Here is a 14,579-nt window from a genome sequence, read left to right on the forward strand (position 1 = left end):
ATCGCAGAAAACGCAAACTCAAATTCCCCTGAGGCGCTTCGCTTGTTCGCTGCTTCTTCAAAATGTGGAGAAAAACCGCGGTGGGCGGCAACACACTCGCACGTCGCTGGCGAAAAATCTGCTGGCGTCGTCCGTTGCCCTGGAGCTCAGACGAGCGCTCTTGGCACCGGTGAAAACGCAGTGTCCGTTTGAAGCGGGAACCGGAGAGAAGAAACGAGGAAAAATCCAGAAAACGACCGATGGCAAATGGAAAAAAGAGTCCGGTGAAACGGACAGGAAGGAACGGCGGCCTGTTCTGGAGGGTGTGTCTTGCGGTAACCCCATTCATGGCATTACGCAGCTGCCGGAGCGCGCGGCCCCCCCATCTCATATTCTGCTTCCCGTTGGTAACCTCGCTCTCCTACGGACGGGTCCACATCTGAAAGCTTGCCGTCGTGTGCTCAATGTGTTGCTTCGACAAGTGTGAAGACAGCCGAAGATGACGGTAAAAGAATTCAGTCCTCTCGCGAGCTTGACCGAGAATGGTCCCTCTCGCGCCCACCATGCCCGGAAGTCGCCGGGCAGCCAGGCCAGATGCAAGGCGCAGATACCCCGTGGAGTCAAGCATTTGAAGAATTCCACTCCACGCGAAAGCGCGCCTCCAGAACGCCTGAGGCTTCTAGACACCGTAATGCGAGTCGAATTTCGCTTGTCAACTTCGACGACGAGGAACGGGCAACTCTGTGTCACTTGGCTTTCCCTCTGCAGCCCTACACAGAGCACGTCACGCGATTTGCTACCTCAGCCAAAGTCTGCCCAGATTCCTCGGTGAGAAGCGAAGGTGCTACCGCATCGTCGCCGCGTCTTTCCCGTCGAGATTTTCGGTGGTTCGCGGGCGTTTCCCCCCGTACAGGGCAGTTGCAGGCGATCTGTCAACGAGCCTCAGTTTGTGTCTTGTGTAGAGCTTCGTCCACAGCGAAGCGAAAATGCCAGTGGAGAAGGCGGCAAACGAAATCTGCATGCGCATGCAGCTTTCTGGGCAAAAGGAATCGAAGACACAGCGTAGTACGCGGCATCGAAGACGAGGCTACAACGTGGGACCCGCCTGCTCCTTCCGAGAGCCTGGCATATTTTTCACCAACAAGAAGCTTTCGTCTAGGCGGATATGAAGTTCCTCTACATGGGGGACGCGCAGCTGGTGCCGCATCCTATGTTTCACCGTCGCTGGAGTATCGACTCTCAACCGCGGTCCCGAGACGCGGTTTCTTCTGTCTCTTGGCAGTGCTGCGGAGCGCCTTCGTTGCACATTAACTTTTTCGGCAGTCGCATTCGCACTTACGCATCCATACATAGGCGAAAAGGAATGCATGCGGACGCAGGCTCGGTACGCCCACGCGTTCGGCCTCTTTGACGTGTGGAGACGTCATTGCCATCCTACTCAACACAACAGTTTGCCGCGCAGCAAATCTGTAGTTGTTCCTTAGTGTCTCTTTTTTCTCGTCTTCTGTTGTACTTCTTCGACGGCATCTGCGCCACTGGAAGGCCTCTCGTAATCCCACGTCTCACCTGTTTGACTCCGTCCATTTCCGGGTGACAAGAAGCGGACGATTCTCATCACCTTCTGTTTCCGTCTTTGTTTTCCTTTCTCCTAACCGTTTTCTTCTCCTTTCTTCCACGCATTCTTTTCTGTCCTCGCTTCCGTCGGCCCGTGTGTGTGATCCTTGCCCCCATCCGAACGATGGCAACCAGGACGTCTTTTCCTCGTTCCTTGTCCCAGCAGCTGTTTCGCCCACTGGCTCTCTTCCCTCTGAGGGACGGAACGCGTTCTCTCGCATTCGAGAGCCGTCCTCGTCGCTTAACATCCCTTCCTCACCTACCTTGGCAACCTCGGTCTGTTTCCGCCGCTTCCTCCACTGTTAACCCTCTCCCTGGTCTGAAGCCCTGCGCCCATCGACCTTCTCCCGGTTCCTTCTCTTCTCCCCGAGAACAGCCTACTTCTCTTCTGTCGGTCGAGTCTCGCTCGTCGCTTCCGGCTCAGGGTCAGTCTCTAGTGCATTTTTTATGCATGCAGTTTCTCTCTTTTGCCTCTCACTTGGGGGACCTTCTTAGCGTACCTCTGGTTATTTGCCCTTCGGGTACTTTCCTGAATATCTGGAAAATCAGTTTGTAACTCGGTAGTGGAACAAAAAATTGGGACTTGTGTACACCGGGCCAGCTACTGTTAACACCACTCCACAAGGAAAGATGGTTGATATCTGAGCTTTTCCTCCATCTACAGTTTCCCTCCTACAATACTTCACATCACGAATATGTAAAGGATTGAGGCTCTTCGCTTCCACGTGGGCAGGTTCCACGCATCTCCTCCCATCTCTCCGGCATTCCTCCTCCTTCCACTTTGTGGGGCAGCGACTCGGACTTCTTGTCGTTTCCTTCTCACTCGATGTTTGCACATGCAGGCCGCCTGAGCTTCTCGTCACTGTCATCAAGGGTAGGCGTCCGTTCTTCCTTCCGAACACACAGAGATGTTGACAAGCGAAGAGACCCCCTGTGGCTGCGCCAAAGCGGCAGGTTCTTCGTGACTGGGACAGGCCAGCCTGCGCGGACAGCTTCGCGCGACGAACAAATGAAGAACAGCGCTGAAGACTTGAGTTCTCCTAGGAACAGAGAAGACACTTTTGACTCCACGGATGTGAAGAAAGAAGTGACGAACGAGAAGGAGCTGGAGAAGCAGGTGGAAGCAATGGCAGCAGAAAGCAGCTCTTCTGACGCCTCATCATTTTCCGGAGCCTCTGTCCAGGACAAGCCGTCTACAACTTCCGCGACCATGTCTTCGGCGAGCGGCTCTGTCTCTCCTCCCGCATCGGCGGGCTCTTCTTCTCCCTCGCCTTCTTCGTCCCCGTTGTCTGAATCTTCCTCTTCGAGTCAGGACAAAGAAAAGCCACAGGAGACGAGCGAAAACAAGTGGGGATTTCGCCACTACTTCTTCGGCTCCCTTGGCCTCGGCCTTGCCGGCGGCTTCGTCTATGTCCTAGCAGAGAACGGTAGGTTAAGGACCTCCATTTACTGGCCGAAATGGACGAAGGCGCGCCTGCCTGTAGGAGTCTCTTTAGGTATTGCTTCCAGTGTGAAAGCATGGTTTGAACAAACACTGTAGCGGAGTTTCCGTATGATCTCTCGTGGCTTTGAGCACTCACGACAGGTTTTTCCCATAGAAAATGACGGCGGCAACTGTTTTGAGTGAGGGAGCCGCTGGAGTGATTGGCATTCCTTGTCTCTCACCTCAAATCACGCTGAGACGAGATCTGCATATTTCGGCTGTTCCTACAGTGTCTCTGTTCCAGAGCAGCTGTGTTGCGTACAGTGAAACTCATTCTGTGTTTCTGTTACAGATTTCAACGTTGCCAAGGCGGAGTGGGCCATCGGCGAGAAGATCCGCGCGCGGGTGTTCAAGTACACTCGGAACGGTCCCCGTCAGGAGGCAGCTGACAATAGTAAATTCAGTGTAAGTCTCCCCATAGTGCCTTCTTGTTCGCGTGGCGGAAATGCGAAGGAAAATGGCAGTCTCTCAGTTTCTCGATATTGAATGGTATGGACTACCAAAGACTCATGGTGGCACACAACAATACGACGGACGGACTTCCTGTTTCCCCTAGGTCCAGAGCCGTTTCCAATCTGTACCGTCATACTGGAAGTAGTTGTCTTTGAGAGAGCATGATTTACAAGTCTCGCTGGGGAGATTCGAATGTGAATGCCGCTTTTCATGCGGACTCTATGCGGACAGAGGAAGCCTCATTAATCCGAATGGTATACTAAATTATATCCTGTAGGTTGCTCAAACGTTAGTGCCGATCTGGATGGAGAACACATGGAATTCTTGTCTAGTTTATTCAAGACGGATCAACAGGAAGCAAATAGATTATCGTCTTGTGATCAAATAATTTTATGAAACGTTCCTGGAAAATACATATGGATTGTGTCAAAGTATAATCTCAAGTAGAATAGCTGAACGTTCGCTTTGAATGGGAGCAGCAAGTGCATAGATAGGGTGTGGAGATTCTAATGGGTTGTATTGACAAGAAGCCCTACCTAATGTTTCTACAGCTGAAAAAGAGTGTCGCGATATTGAAATAAGAATCAACGCGTCTTTGAGAAACGAGCTGCCCCGCGAAGCCAGCAGAGCCGATAGGTCTGGAAAGAGAGCAAAGTGTGCCTGTTTTTGTTTCGGCACTCAGGTTGGTCTGAGCGAAGAGTTGCAGAAGGAAATCGCTCTCTTCTTCCTGCAATTGGATTTAGATAAGCGTAAGCAGATGAGGAGCTGTACCCTCAGGTCGACCTATCGCCGCGATCTGTTGGAGCCTTAATTGCTTCTGTATCTTAGGGTGTATGTACGCAAAGATACATCTTTTGGAACGCCAATGTGCCGGGGATGCTGGATCTACGTTAAGTGATTGTTTTTGGCTGTTGAGTCCTCGCGCTTTCTGCCTTTGCTTTTGGCAAGGCTCTCCGCTTCCCAGCGACGCCGGCGGTTTCACTTTGCACTTTATTTAGGACGCTGAAAAGTAGGCCTGCATGCATTTATCTTGGCACGCAAATGTTGATGCATGCCTCGGTCTCCACCTTCACCATCCTGGATTTGCCATCATCTAGTGTCACTCAAGGTAACCGCTAATGAACTGTCGGTCCTTTCCCCAGGCAAATCGCATCTTTGGCATGTCTTTGTTCGGTCGTAGTCTTCATCGTCATAGCACGTGAACAGCATCTTTAGTGTGTTTCTGCGCGGGCACTGTTTTTACAAGTTCGGACCAGGTTTCAATGTCTCACTTTTCCGCTGCTTCCCTGGTTTTCCTTGCTGCTTTGCTGCCTGCAGCGAACGGCGTGCGTCGCAGCGACGTCATGGAGCTTGTTAAAAAGGTAGGTGCACCTGGCGTTCGAATACGTGACTGGACAGGGGTCAGAGGTGCAGAGACAGGCTTTTCGTTTCTTTGCGAGACCGCATGCCGACGGGAAGCAAGAGATTGCGGCAACGCTCATATTCCATCTTGAGTACCAGGGAGACACTCGTCGCATCTGTGCATGCCGAACAAGTCGTGACATCCCATGCGCGTCTGTCGAGAGATTGACCAAACTTTGTGTCTGCTGCTCCGAACTTTCCTTTTGGGCGTCGCAGGTGCCCAGTGGCACCTGGTATACCCAACACCAGCGCAATGTCTCTTCCGTCGCAGAAGGGTATGAAACTGTGTTTGTTCGCGGTTTTGGATGCCACGGACGCTGCGGTGTCGCGGCGTTTCGACCTGCTTTCTGTGTTTGTCGTTTTTTACTTTCCAGCTTGGTTTTTCTCCGTCGAGTGGCGTCTGCAAAATCTTCCTCGAGAACGGCCAGGGCCGTACTGCTGTGAGTCTGGCGTTGCGAGAGCACGCATGCAAGAATTGCGGGAGAGACTGGAGCAAACAAACGTCGCTTTCCAATCTCGGGTCGAGAATCCACAGCCCCTTGTCTTATAAACCTGGACGATATTCGCCTTCATACGAAGCACACAGGTGATGGCAAGAAGGAGATCGAACAGAACCTTACCCATCCAGAGGCATTCGAAACCTATTCTGTATGAAGTCCTTTTCCATTCCCTCCTCTTGTTTGCAACCTAAGGGGTTCACGCTATACTTGTTTGTCTCTTTTTCTCAGGATGTGAAGCGCGTCTCTGGCGTCACTCTGCAAGTGAGTCTTCTTTTCGGCGTTTCGCCAAGGTTGCTCCCCTTCGCCTGTAACGTGCAATTAACGAGACTGCAAATAGATGGTGTTTGCTTGCACGACTTGTTTACTCTCGAAGTCTATAGGCCGCTGGATACAAACTCTTTTAAATGTTTCAGACACAACGAATCCAAGAGTGTCACATGATTGGTTTGTGCAGTGTAGAAAACTCGTGTAATTGACAATGAACACTTTACTTCAAACGACGTAAATGCCGCGGGTGGAGTGAATTGCCCGTGTCCCCGCACTCTCCGATGATAGAACCTGCGTGTGGATTGCCAACTTCAGGACTTCGCCGAACTCCTCGAGGGATTGATTCTCGAAGAGGAACTGGAGGCGGCCGGGGGTTCGGAGCCAACCGAAGCTGACTCTTCTTCAGGTCTCTGCAACGCGGAAAAGACAGAGCAAGGGACTTCCACAGACCCTGCGACGCACGCCCAAGGGGAACGTCGGAAGGAGAATTCACACGACCGCTTGCTGAATTATTTTCGCGGTGTCAACCGAACGACGGTAGGGCAGCAGTGATACTTTTCAGCAAGGCACCAGTGTCTGTGACATGTGAATACGAGTTGGTATGCACGAAAATACGTCTTGGTGCGACGACTGTGTGTACCACGCCTCTGAGAGCGTACGGGTTCAGCGGAAGTGCGTATGCAACAACTTTTGTATTACCTGGCCTGTGTGGGTTTAAATACAGACAATGCCGAGTACAGTTCCGCCGTGCTACACGGAATCTGCTCATGAGATTCCACCCTCAAGGTAAGCATTCAGGCCTCTTCGTCGTTAAGCCGGTACCCTCTCCTGCAATCTTGTTTTCAACACTCGTCTCCAAACAAAGTGACAAGACAACGTCCCGCTGTGTATGCACCACCTTCAAAAACTTTTTGGTAGGGCGTGGGTGAAGAAGCTTGTATTCATAGAACGCTTTTCGCCGGTGTTGGGAGTTTCAGATGGGCTCAAATGGTGTCTGTGCCAAGCAGGGCGCCAGTACTCATGTGACCACAAGCACCAGTTGTGAAGCTAGTGGCTACCCGCATCTGCACGGACGTCGAGTGAAACCGATTGTCCGTGTGTCAACTGCGGTGGCTAGAGATTAGCCGTGTTTCATATTTCTGCGTATTTTTGTCTTTTGTCTTGAAGAATGAACAGCCAGGGGAAGACCTCCGGTGAGGTGGCTCCTCTAAACGATGCCGCGGGTGCCGCCACTGGAGGCCAGAACGGACAAGACGCGGAGGCGGACAGATCAGCAAATGAACTGCAGCTTTTGCAGCTGCAGCTTGCGGGTGCAGAGAAGTTGGTTAAAGATCTCAGCTCTCTGAAGGCTCGGTGAGACCCTTGTGGAAGCAGATCTTTCGGACGTTTGGACTTCGGTTCTTTCGGTGTGTTCTCTCACGCCTCGTGCTGGTGTTCGTTTTTCGTGTGGCACGTTTGTTCGATCCACGGAAGTCGCCTTAATCTTGGCACTTTCGACGGACTGGGACTGTTTATCGAACAGACCACTCGACAACCTATGGAGCGTGTTTTCACGCAAGTAGGCTTGGATTGAGGAACATTCTATGCTTTCGGATAGTCCAGTGGATTCAGAGGTTTCATGTTTACTGGGTTTCTTGAACTTTTTCGAGATACTGTTCTCATTCCGACAGTGAATTCTTCAGCTTGGGGGGGGGACGGAGGTTTTTGACTGGAGAGCGGATTGGCGTGCCGGGGCACCACCATTTCTCGTCATTAATGAGACCAGTGTTTTTCTTCGTTTCTGGTGCAGACGGGGCCTTTCGGACGCGGAGAACGCCCGTCTCGAGAACGCAAAGTCAGAAGTCAAGACTGTGCAGCAGGAGATCTGGAGAGTGGAGGCTGCTTCCGGTCAAAAATAAATAACTGTGTGCAAACTCCAACATCACCGATCACCACTGCGCCGTCATTCGCGACAAACGAATGAACTCAAAGAAAAGGTTTTTACCACAGACGAGGACGGAAAATCGGCTCAATAAACAATTTTTTTGTGGTTAAGTGCGGAGTACGTCCAATGGTACAGTGTTGTTTTTCGTCAGTCGCAACGTCGGGAAATGTCCAATAACTCTCTGTTTCGTGTCTTTTTCAGTGCTCAGTCCGTCACTTGGATGCTGGCTGGACTGCGTCACCCCTGCTCTTTTCAGATTTATCAGAATCTTTCTGTTAACGTTCTGTCTATGGAGCGCCGCCACGCGGGCTTAATATGTCAGATGCTTTCATTCGGCTGGTTTCCGTTTACATCTAGAGTATATGGAGCACCTCTCCCCACAAGCTCGCCTGAAGCACACCAAATAGTCATGGTTGTGGCAGGCACAGTTCAGAAAGGCAACCAAAGGGGCTGATGTGGACAAGGGCACTTCCAGAGCATATTAAACTCACTGCAGTAAAGCTCTCAACACTCGGACACTGTGACCGAGCTCGTTTCTACGATGCGGTCGCGGGTGTCTTACACCATCTGTTACTTTGAGAAAGCGCGGTTGCTTTAACGCTCAATCGTCTCCAGAAAAAACACGTAGCATTCGTTGTGCTGCCACGTCTGCTACTCCAACTGGAGTAACTACCCGATGCTCTGGGTTAAGCACGTTTTGGCTGCGTTCGCTCCGGCCGTCAGGTTGTCAGCTTGTTCACTCTACCATACTGAGTACCAGCAGTACCCGCTGAACTGAAGAATCACGGAACTCTTTCCTATTTAATAAAACCGGACGTTATGAGGCTTTCCTTGGTGTAGTGTCGACATGGGTAGTGGACGTCTGGATTCCGTCTCGGGCGCTTAGCAGTCTATTCATACGAAAACCGCAAAAACAAGTGTTCACATTCCAGCAGAACATCGCAGCTGTCTCCGGGACTCTGGTGGAGCGTCCTATCAGCTGGATACCGGTGTAGCGTTGAAACTGGTGAGGGGCTGAAAAAAACGGCCCGCCATCATGAGTATTGCGTCATGAATCCCCAGCAAACAGGCGGTTTCAGCACGGGCGGAAAACCCCGAATGGTTATCTAGTTGCCAGGCGAGCGGTTACACAGGAACCAGTAGAGTGTGGTAACTCGAGTAAAGAACGGAGAACAACCTCCTGGAACAGCAGCACCACTTGTTGGAAAAACGGAGCCGCAGCTACATTGAAGCACTCAGATGATAGGGACTGGGGAAGCGAAATGGAAAATATCTCTCGGCGAAGCATTATGCTGAAAGAGGTGGGTGAAAGAATGCGCCATTGAGCTGAAGAAGGCATTCGAAAAGCATCGTGGAACAGTCAGTACTTGTCCCCGCTCCATTTGTTCGCGCTGCATGCGTTTCGAAACAGCTTTGCAAAACGAACCTTTCTCTTCCCGAGATGCTATTTCCAGTCCCGTACCAACAATAAGGACTAAAGTCGCGTGACGAAACTGGTTCTCTTTTCATACTGTAACATGTAGTGTCGGGCGAACAGGTGAGAACCTGGTCACGGGGAAGAATTGTCCGCGCCCCTGCATTATCGATGTTTTTTCTGAACAACCAACGACTTTGGTCTCCGAGCACTGTGTCTGTGAGTTTCACTTGTTTGTTGTGGCTTTGGAAAGAGGTTTGCCAGACGGTTAAGAGAACAGACCTGTAGGGCGGGACCGTCTTCCAGACGTCTGTTCATGCTGCTCAGAACCCGTTCGTTGTTCGCACTGAGTCTTTGTGCTCCTTGTCTTAAAACTGCTTCATCCGTTCTCTAATTCGAAATCCAAAAGAGATCGCTTTAATTCGACTTCTTAGTCGGACAGACCTCGGCCCTAGAAGACATCCCTACTCCTTGTGGGCTTGTAACCACGTCAAAAGAATCTCTGTCGCGTTCGCTGGAGATTCCTTCTCGGCCTTCTAACAGTGGAATCTTGCTGCGTCCCCTTGAGAGAGAGTAAAACCCGTGTCGTAACTGAAATGTTCTCCTAAACAGGTTCATGCCTTCGTCCAGCTGACACCTTGAATCCCCGTTGCTCCCCACGACGTATCGGCTTACCACATTTAAAACCCACGGCTTCCGCAAAACCATATTTCTTTGAGAGAAGGCCGTCGCCATTTGGTTCGGAAGACAGGAAATCGTTCACTGGTGTCTCGCGAACGCAAGAGAGGCTGGAACGCCGGAAAAGCAGCAGCGTACGTGAAGACGGGCACAAACCCCCTTTCCGCGTGAAGTTTCAATTGAAGCTTTTGACAGCGAAACTTTACCATGGCTCCGCCTGCAGTAACGCAGTCGCCGGGCCAAAGGGCCGGAGGCTCGGGAGGGAGACGGGTGGTCACCGCCCCTACGGCTGCTGGTGACGTCCCTCCGAATCAGACTCTGTACTGCAACAACTTGAATGATAAACTGCACAAGCAAGACCTGCAGGCGTGTCTGTACGAGTTCTTCTCTGCCTACGGTCTGGTCCTAGAGGTTGTCGTCCGCGGAACCAACATGCGGGGGCAAGCGTTTGTCGTCTTCGCGGATCTCGGCTCCGCAACAGCCGCCCTTCGAGCGGCACAGGGCAAAGACTTCCTCGGGAAGCCACTTCGACTCCAGTATGCAAAAACCAAGTCCGACGCCATTCTCAAATTGAATGATCAGTTCAAGCCCCGGAAACCGAATGCCCCGAGAAACAAGGTCGATGCCGGAGCGGGGTCCGCTACGAAGGTAAGCCTCTCGAGCGGGGGGCAAGCTTCAATGATTGGCTGTCAGCAAACGGGTGTCAGGAGGCTGTGTGTAGTGACAGCTGTTGCAACGGTTCAGAGCGGCGTACAGCATGCAGTATTGCCCCTTTTTTACTGGCACGTGTAGGCATAGTGTTTGAGAGGTGGAGGTTCGAGGAATGATGGCGGGAATGGCGGAATGTGCGAGTTAGGTGGATCCACCTCACAGAGAAGGGGGGAAAAGGTCCACACGTCACCTGGTGGTGCATTGACATAATCTTCATAGAAGCACTCAGGTTGCGACGTTTATAAGTTTTGAGGGCATGCACGGCTTCGCGGTGGCCTAACCACAGGCGGAGGCATTTCGAATCTGCTCTCGGAGGCAGCAGCCCGCTCCTGTTGCTTTAGACGTGCGTCTAGTTTTCGGTGTTTTTTCGGTAGATGCTAACGTCTTTATCTCCGTGATCTCCAGCTCACTGAAGGATAAATGCAACAAGAGTGTTCATGCGTGTGTACAAGCATGCGTTCTTTGGTGACGTTTGTTGAGCCTTGTCGCTGTGTGTCACCCACTTAAAAGTTCGTGAGGCAGCGTACGTTTATTTCGGCACGAGAACCGGTTGTTTCTCTGCGTTCAGGCAAAGGACGGGAAGGCTACGGGTGAGACTGGTCAGTTTTCTCTGTTTATTGAGAATCTGCCTCCGAAGGCAACGAAGACATCCCTGGATATATTGTTCGGTCAGTATCGGGGACACACGGAGTCGCGACTCATTGAAGGCCGAGGCGTGGCATTCGTTGACTTCAGCACGCAAGCACAGGCGGCAGTGGCCATGCAAGGCATGCAAGGCTTTAAAGTAGACCCCAGCCACCCGATCAAGATCTCGATGGTTGAGAAATAAAAGTCAGACTCCGCATCTAACGGATCTCGCTTTCGAATTTCATCCTCAGGACCGCGTTATGGGCTCTCCCCTATATTCTCTTGTCATCCTTTTATTGCTGTACGGACTTAAGTGCCTTCACTGGTTTATTTTGAAACGCTCCAATCTCTCATTTTTGCAGCATTGCTAAGGTTCCTTAAACTATTTTCCTATCAATAAGAATCCATGACGTGTGAAAAAGTATGGATTCAATCGAAAGCGACGGGTGAGTAGACCGTCCCGATGTAGCGTTCATTCTGACGGAGTCTTAAATACCGGTGCCACCTCGTACAGAGAGTTGAGTTATTGTACAAGTAGTGCTGCTGAGTGTTGCTCAAGTCTGGTCAGTGGAACCCCTGTACCTTTCGGTGTACACTGCGCATATACTTGTCAGGTGGCGCCTCGCAGTGCATCTAGCTCGGCTAGCCGACAAACCTCTTAGAGTGAGGTTTGCTCGCCGAGTGATCTTCAACTGAGAAAACAGCAGTAAAGAGTTCAAGAGGGTGTCAGAGAGCACACGTGATATCACTGGTAGCAGCCGGTCAGTTTAGATGGATTTCGAAACATAGAAACTTTTGAGCTGCCACTCAAGCCTGTTGGGGCCAAGGTGCATGGCCCGTCTGGTCGTTCTTTTCCATTTCTTCGAGCGAACAACAGTCTTAAGACACAAACAATAAGGAACCTGTGTCGAGCACAAATCGTCTGATCGGAACAGTGCTCAAAACGGGTTCACCTTTGCGTCACAGCAAAAGTAGGACCAGCTCACAAGCAATATTCCACGACGGTTCCGAGAGGTCTACATCGGTCCAGTAGAACGCCCGCTGTACATCACCATCCCCTGTTTCAAGGGATGAATCACCTCAGCAGCGGTTACCTGGAGCTGTCACCAGCGTTTACAGATGAATTATCTCTATTTCCAGGGAAATCTGCGACATGGCGGTCGAGTCTCCATGCTGTGCAGCATCGATTTGTGCTTTGTGGCAAGCGCATTCAGCCGGCTGCGAAGACATGATGCTTTTCACAGGAAAAATGCAGATTATCCACTTCATTTCGATGAAAGTTCTTTAGTGCCTTTTGAGGCGAGACACTGTGTATTTGGTTAGACAGCGAAGGTGTTAGATGATGGCTCTGAATGCGTCGGCTTTACTCCGGATAAAACTGAAGTGCGGTGAAGACGCTCATGAAACGTCTGGCTGTTAACAGCACTGATGTGTCTTGAAGGAGTAGCGTATCTGGACCAAGCAGAGGTGTTAACGTCAAATTGTCATTCACTGACCCGCAGGGTGTGTGGCGTGACCAGCTGTTCTACGAGAGAATTCTAGGTGTACGAGGTGACACGAGAGCAAACATATGTTCAAGATGTTCACAAGAGTAGAGTTGAAAGTTGCAGTTCGTTCTCTGCAACTTCTTAGTCACGGGTGGAGGTGTACACCTCTCGAGAGGACCGAGTGCAACCATTTCTGGTAATGTGCACGATGCGCGGAGGCGACGCATGCAGTCTAGCTTTTCTCAGGGAACCGACAAAGACAATAGGAGAGCGCAAGCAGTTGATGGAGTGTACAGACACGCAACATTCGGTTGCTTGTTTGCACTTATGCCTTTGCCTTGATGTAGCGGAAATGACGGTTGACAATACTCTGTGGACGCCTGCATCTTTAATGCGCCTCGTTATTGAGGCAACATGCATGCTCCTACTACTCGCGACTGCCATCGGTAATCTGTCGGGGTATTCATGGCTGCCGTATTCTACGTTCCAGCAAGGCTTGCCAAATGGATACCCATCATCGTCTCAGCAAGCTAAAGCATCATCCGGAGCACCGGCTGGCGGGCTAACACTTAACGCCGCTGTGTTGCAGGTAAGTGGATGGTTTGCTGAGTGTCAGCTAGTATATGGCTGCGCGGACGAGCTGGCTTTGAGATGTCTTTTTTACCTATTGTCTGCGTTTTTGTCCACAGGAAGAAATGCACAAAGCAAGGATCCTTATCTCGGCGTGCTATGATGAAAAGAGGAAAAGCCAGAGGGAGTTCCTGGTTTGCTTGGGCCGGGTCGAATGTGACGTTGCGAGCCAAGCCACCAATGTGGATTTGAAGTCGGCGAGACACGTGCTCACCACCCCTCATGGGCAGGAAAAGTTAGTCTTCTTCCACAGGGCCACAGAATCGTTGACAGCTCAAAAGGGCATGGTGACACCGGTAAAGTTGTGTGATGCGGTATGGGAGCGCATAGCGATAGGACAGGGTCTCGAAAATCGTTGGTGCGTGTATCTGTGTGTGTGTGGTTGTATTCAGGGCTTTGAATGTGATGCGCAGTGTTGTTTCGCATTTTTCGAAGCAGTTAGGCACATCGGACCTATCAAAGATATTCGCTGAGGCTGGCAGAGTTGGGTTAGCGTGCGATACCCTTCAAGTCTGAGCCGCCGCACAGGCCGTATAATTTTGACAGTTGCGGAGAAAGTTGCCCGAAGAAAGAAATCGTCCAGATTTTAGCGGATGAAGCAGGAGAGCGAAAATCACCCGCACCTGGGTTTCTCACCCAGTGCTCGCGGACACTGAGCTCGTCGGGCAGGCACTCCGTTTTTCTGATGTTCGAAACGTTCCGGCACAGTTTTTTTCTGGATGGAAGCTGCTGCGCCTGACAGTCTGTGGTGGACCAGGCCGAAGGACGGCTGATGAAGGAAGCCACCTCAGTCAATATGTTCTTCGCAAGCGTATGTACATATAATTTGTTGTTTATCTGCCCTTCTGGGGTAGGGAAAGGTAGTCATGACCACTGTTGGACACAGAATGGTCTGTGGTTATGATAAGTTCGCAGGGGGACCCTGTAGGTAAGTGACCGCGTTCGCGCTGTACGTCGCAGCCGTGCTGAATCAACGTTATCAGTTCATGTGATAGCGTGGGCACAGAACTGTTACAGCTTCCGAGCCAACACAAGTTCTAAGGCCTTGTACAGTGTGTCCGAACTGCATGACTGCGGTCAAGGCACCGTAATTGGAGGCGGCTGATTACGAGCGGCAGCGTACAGTGTTCGGCGCAACGACACCTCTTGGTGTTGTTCACCGTTACTTTCACCCATTCGGAGTCATGTGCGCATATGTCTATCAGTCGTCATTTCATTTCTGGAAGTCCGCCTCAACTTGGCGGAAACTGCACACCTCAGTTGCGAGCCAGGAAGACTTCGAATTTTGACCTAAGTGGGAGACGTAAGCAGACGAGCGCGTTGACAATTTCTTTAGCCTGTGGCATTGCGCGGAACCACACTGGTGAGTGCTAAGGAACCTCAGCTGTACATACACAGCGTTCGAGCTGTT

General features: G+C 51.3%; 4 protein-coding genes across 4 annotated transcripts; all 4 read left to right on the plus strand.

Moving 5' to 3' along the window:
• Nucleotides 1-146: 146 nt before the first annotated feature.
• TGME49_209670 (hypothetical protein) lies at nucleotides 147-1,707 on the plus strand. Its single transcript, XM_002369675.2, has one exon. It carries the CDS (start codon nucleotides 574-576, stop codon nucleotides 1,288-1,290), a length of 717 nt encoding a protein of 238 aa, XP_002369716.1. The 5' UTR covers nucleotides 147-573; the 3' UTR covers nucleotides 1,291-1,707.
• A 10-nt stretch (nucleotides 1,708-1,717) lies between these two features.
• TGME49_209680 (hypothetical protein) lies at nucleotides 1,718-7,950 on the plus strand (the record flags this gene model as incomplete). The annotated part of the gene is made up of 11 exons (XM_018779479.1): nucleotides 1,718-2,018; nucleotides 2,436-3,020; nucleotides 3,369-3,481; nucleotides 4,212-4,278; nucleotides 4,847-4,890; nucleotides 5,305-5,370; nucleotides 5,659-5,691; nucleotides 6,013-6,234; nucleotides 6,422-6,483; nucleotides 6,865-7,050; nucleotides 7,487-7,950. The coding sequence occupies 11 exons, from the start codon at nucleotides 1,718-1,720 to the stop codon at nucleotides 7,593-7,595; spliced, it is 1,788 nt and encodes a 595-aa protein (XP_018638426.1). The 3' UTR covers nucleotides 7,596-7,950.
• A 1,109-nt stretch (nucleotides 7,951-9,059) lies between these two features.
• TGME49_209690 (small nuclear ribonucleoprotein) lies at nucleotides 9,060-11,775 on the plus strand. The gene is made up of 2 exons (XM_002369677.2): nucleotides 9,060-10,361; nucleotides 10,993-11,775. The coding sequence occupies exons 1-2, from the start codon at nucleotides 9,921-9,923 to the stop codon at nucleotides 11,251-11,253; spliced, it is 702 nt and encodes a 233-aa protein (XP_002369718.1). The 5' UTR covers nucleotides 9,060-9,920; the 3' UTR covers nucleotides 11,254-11,775.
• A 680-nt stretch (nucleotides 11,776-12,455) lies between these two features.
• Nucleotides 12,456-14,524, plus strand: TGME49_209700 (hypothetical protein). The gene is made up of 3 exons (XM_002369678.2): nucleotides 12,456-13,127; nucleotides 13,228-13,403; nucleotides 13,561-14,524. Exons 1-3 carry the CDS (start codon nucleotides 12,738-12,740, stop codon nucleotides 13,682-13,684), a joined length of 690 nt encoding a protein of 229 aa, XP_002369719.1. The 5' UTR covers nucleotides 12,456-12,737; the 3' UTR covers nucleotides 13,685-14,524.
• Nucleotides 14,525-14,579: the final 55 nt, after the last annotated feature.

The sequence above is a fragment of the Toxoplasma gondii genome, chromosome Ib (genome assembly GCF_000006565.2).
Source record: "Toxoplasma gondii ME49 chromosome Ib, whole genome shotgun sequence".
In the NCBI taxonomy this organism is placed as follows: Eukaryota; Apicomplexa; class Conoidasida; order Eucoccidiorida; family Sarcocystidae; genus Toxoplasma; species Toxoplasma gondii.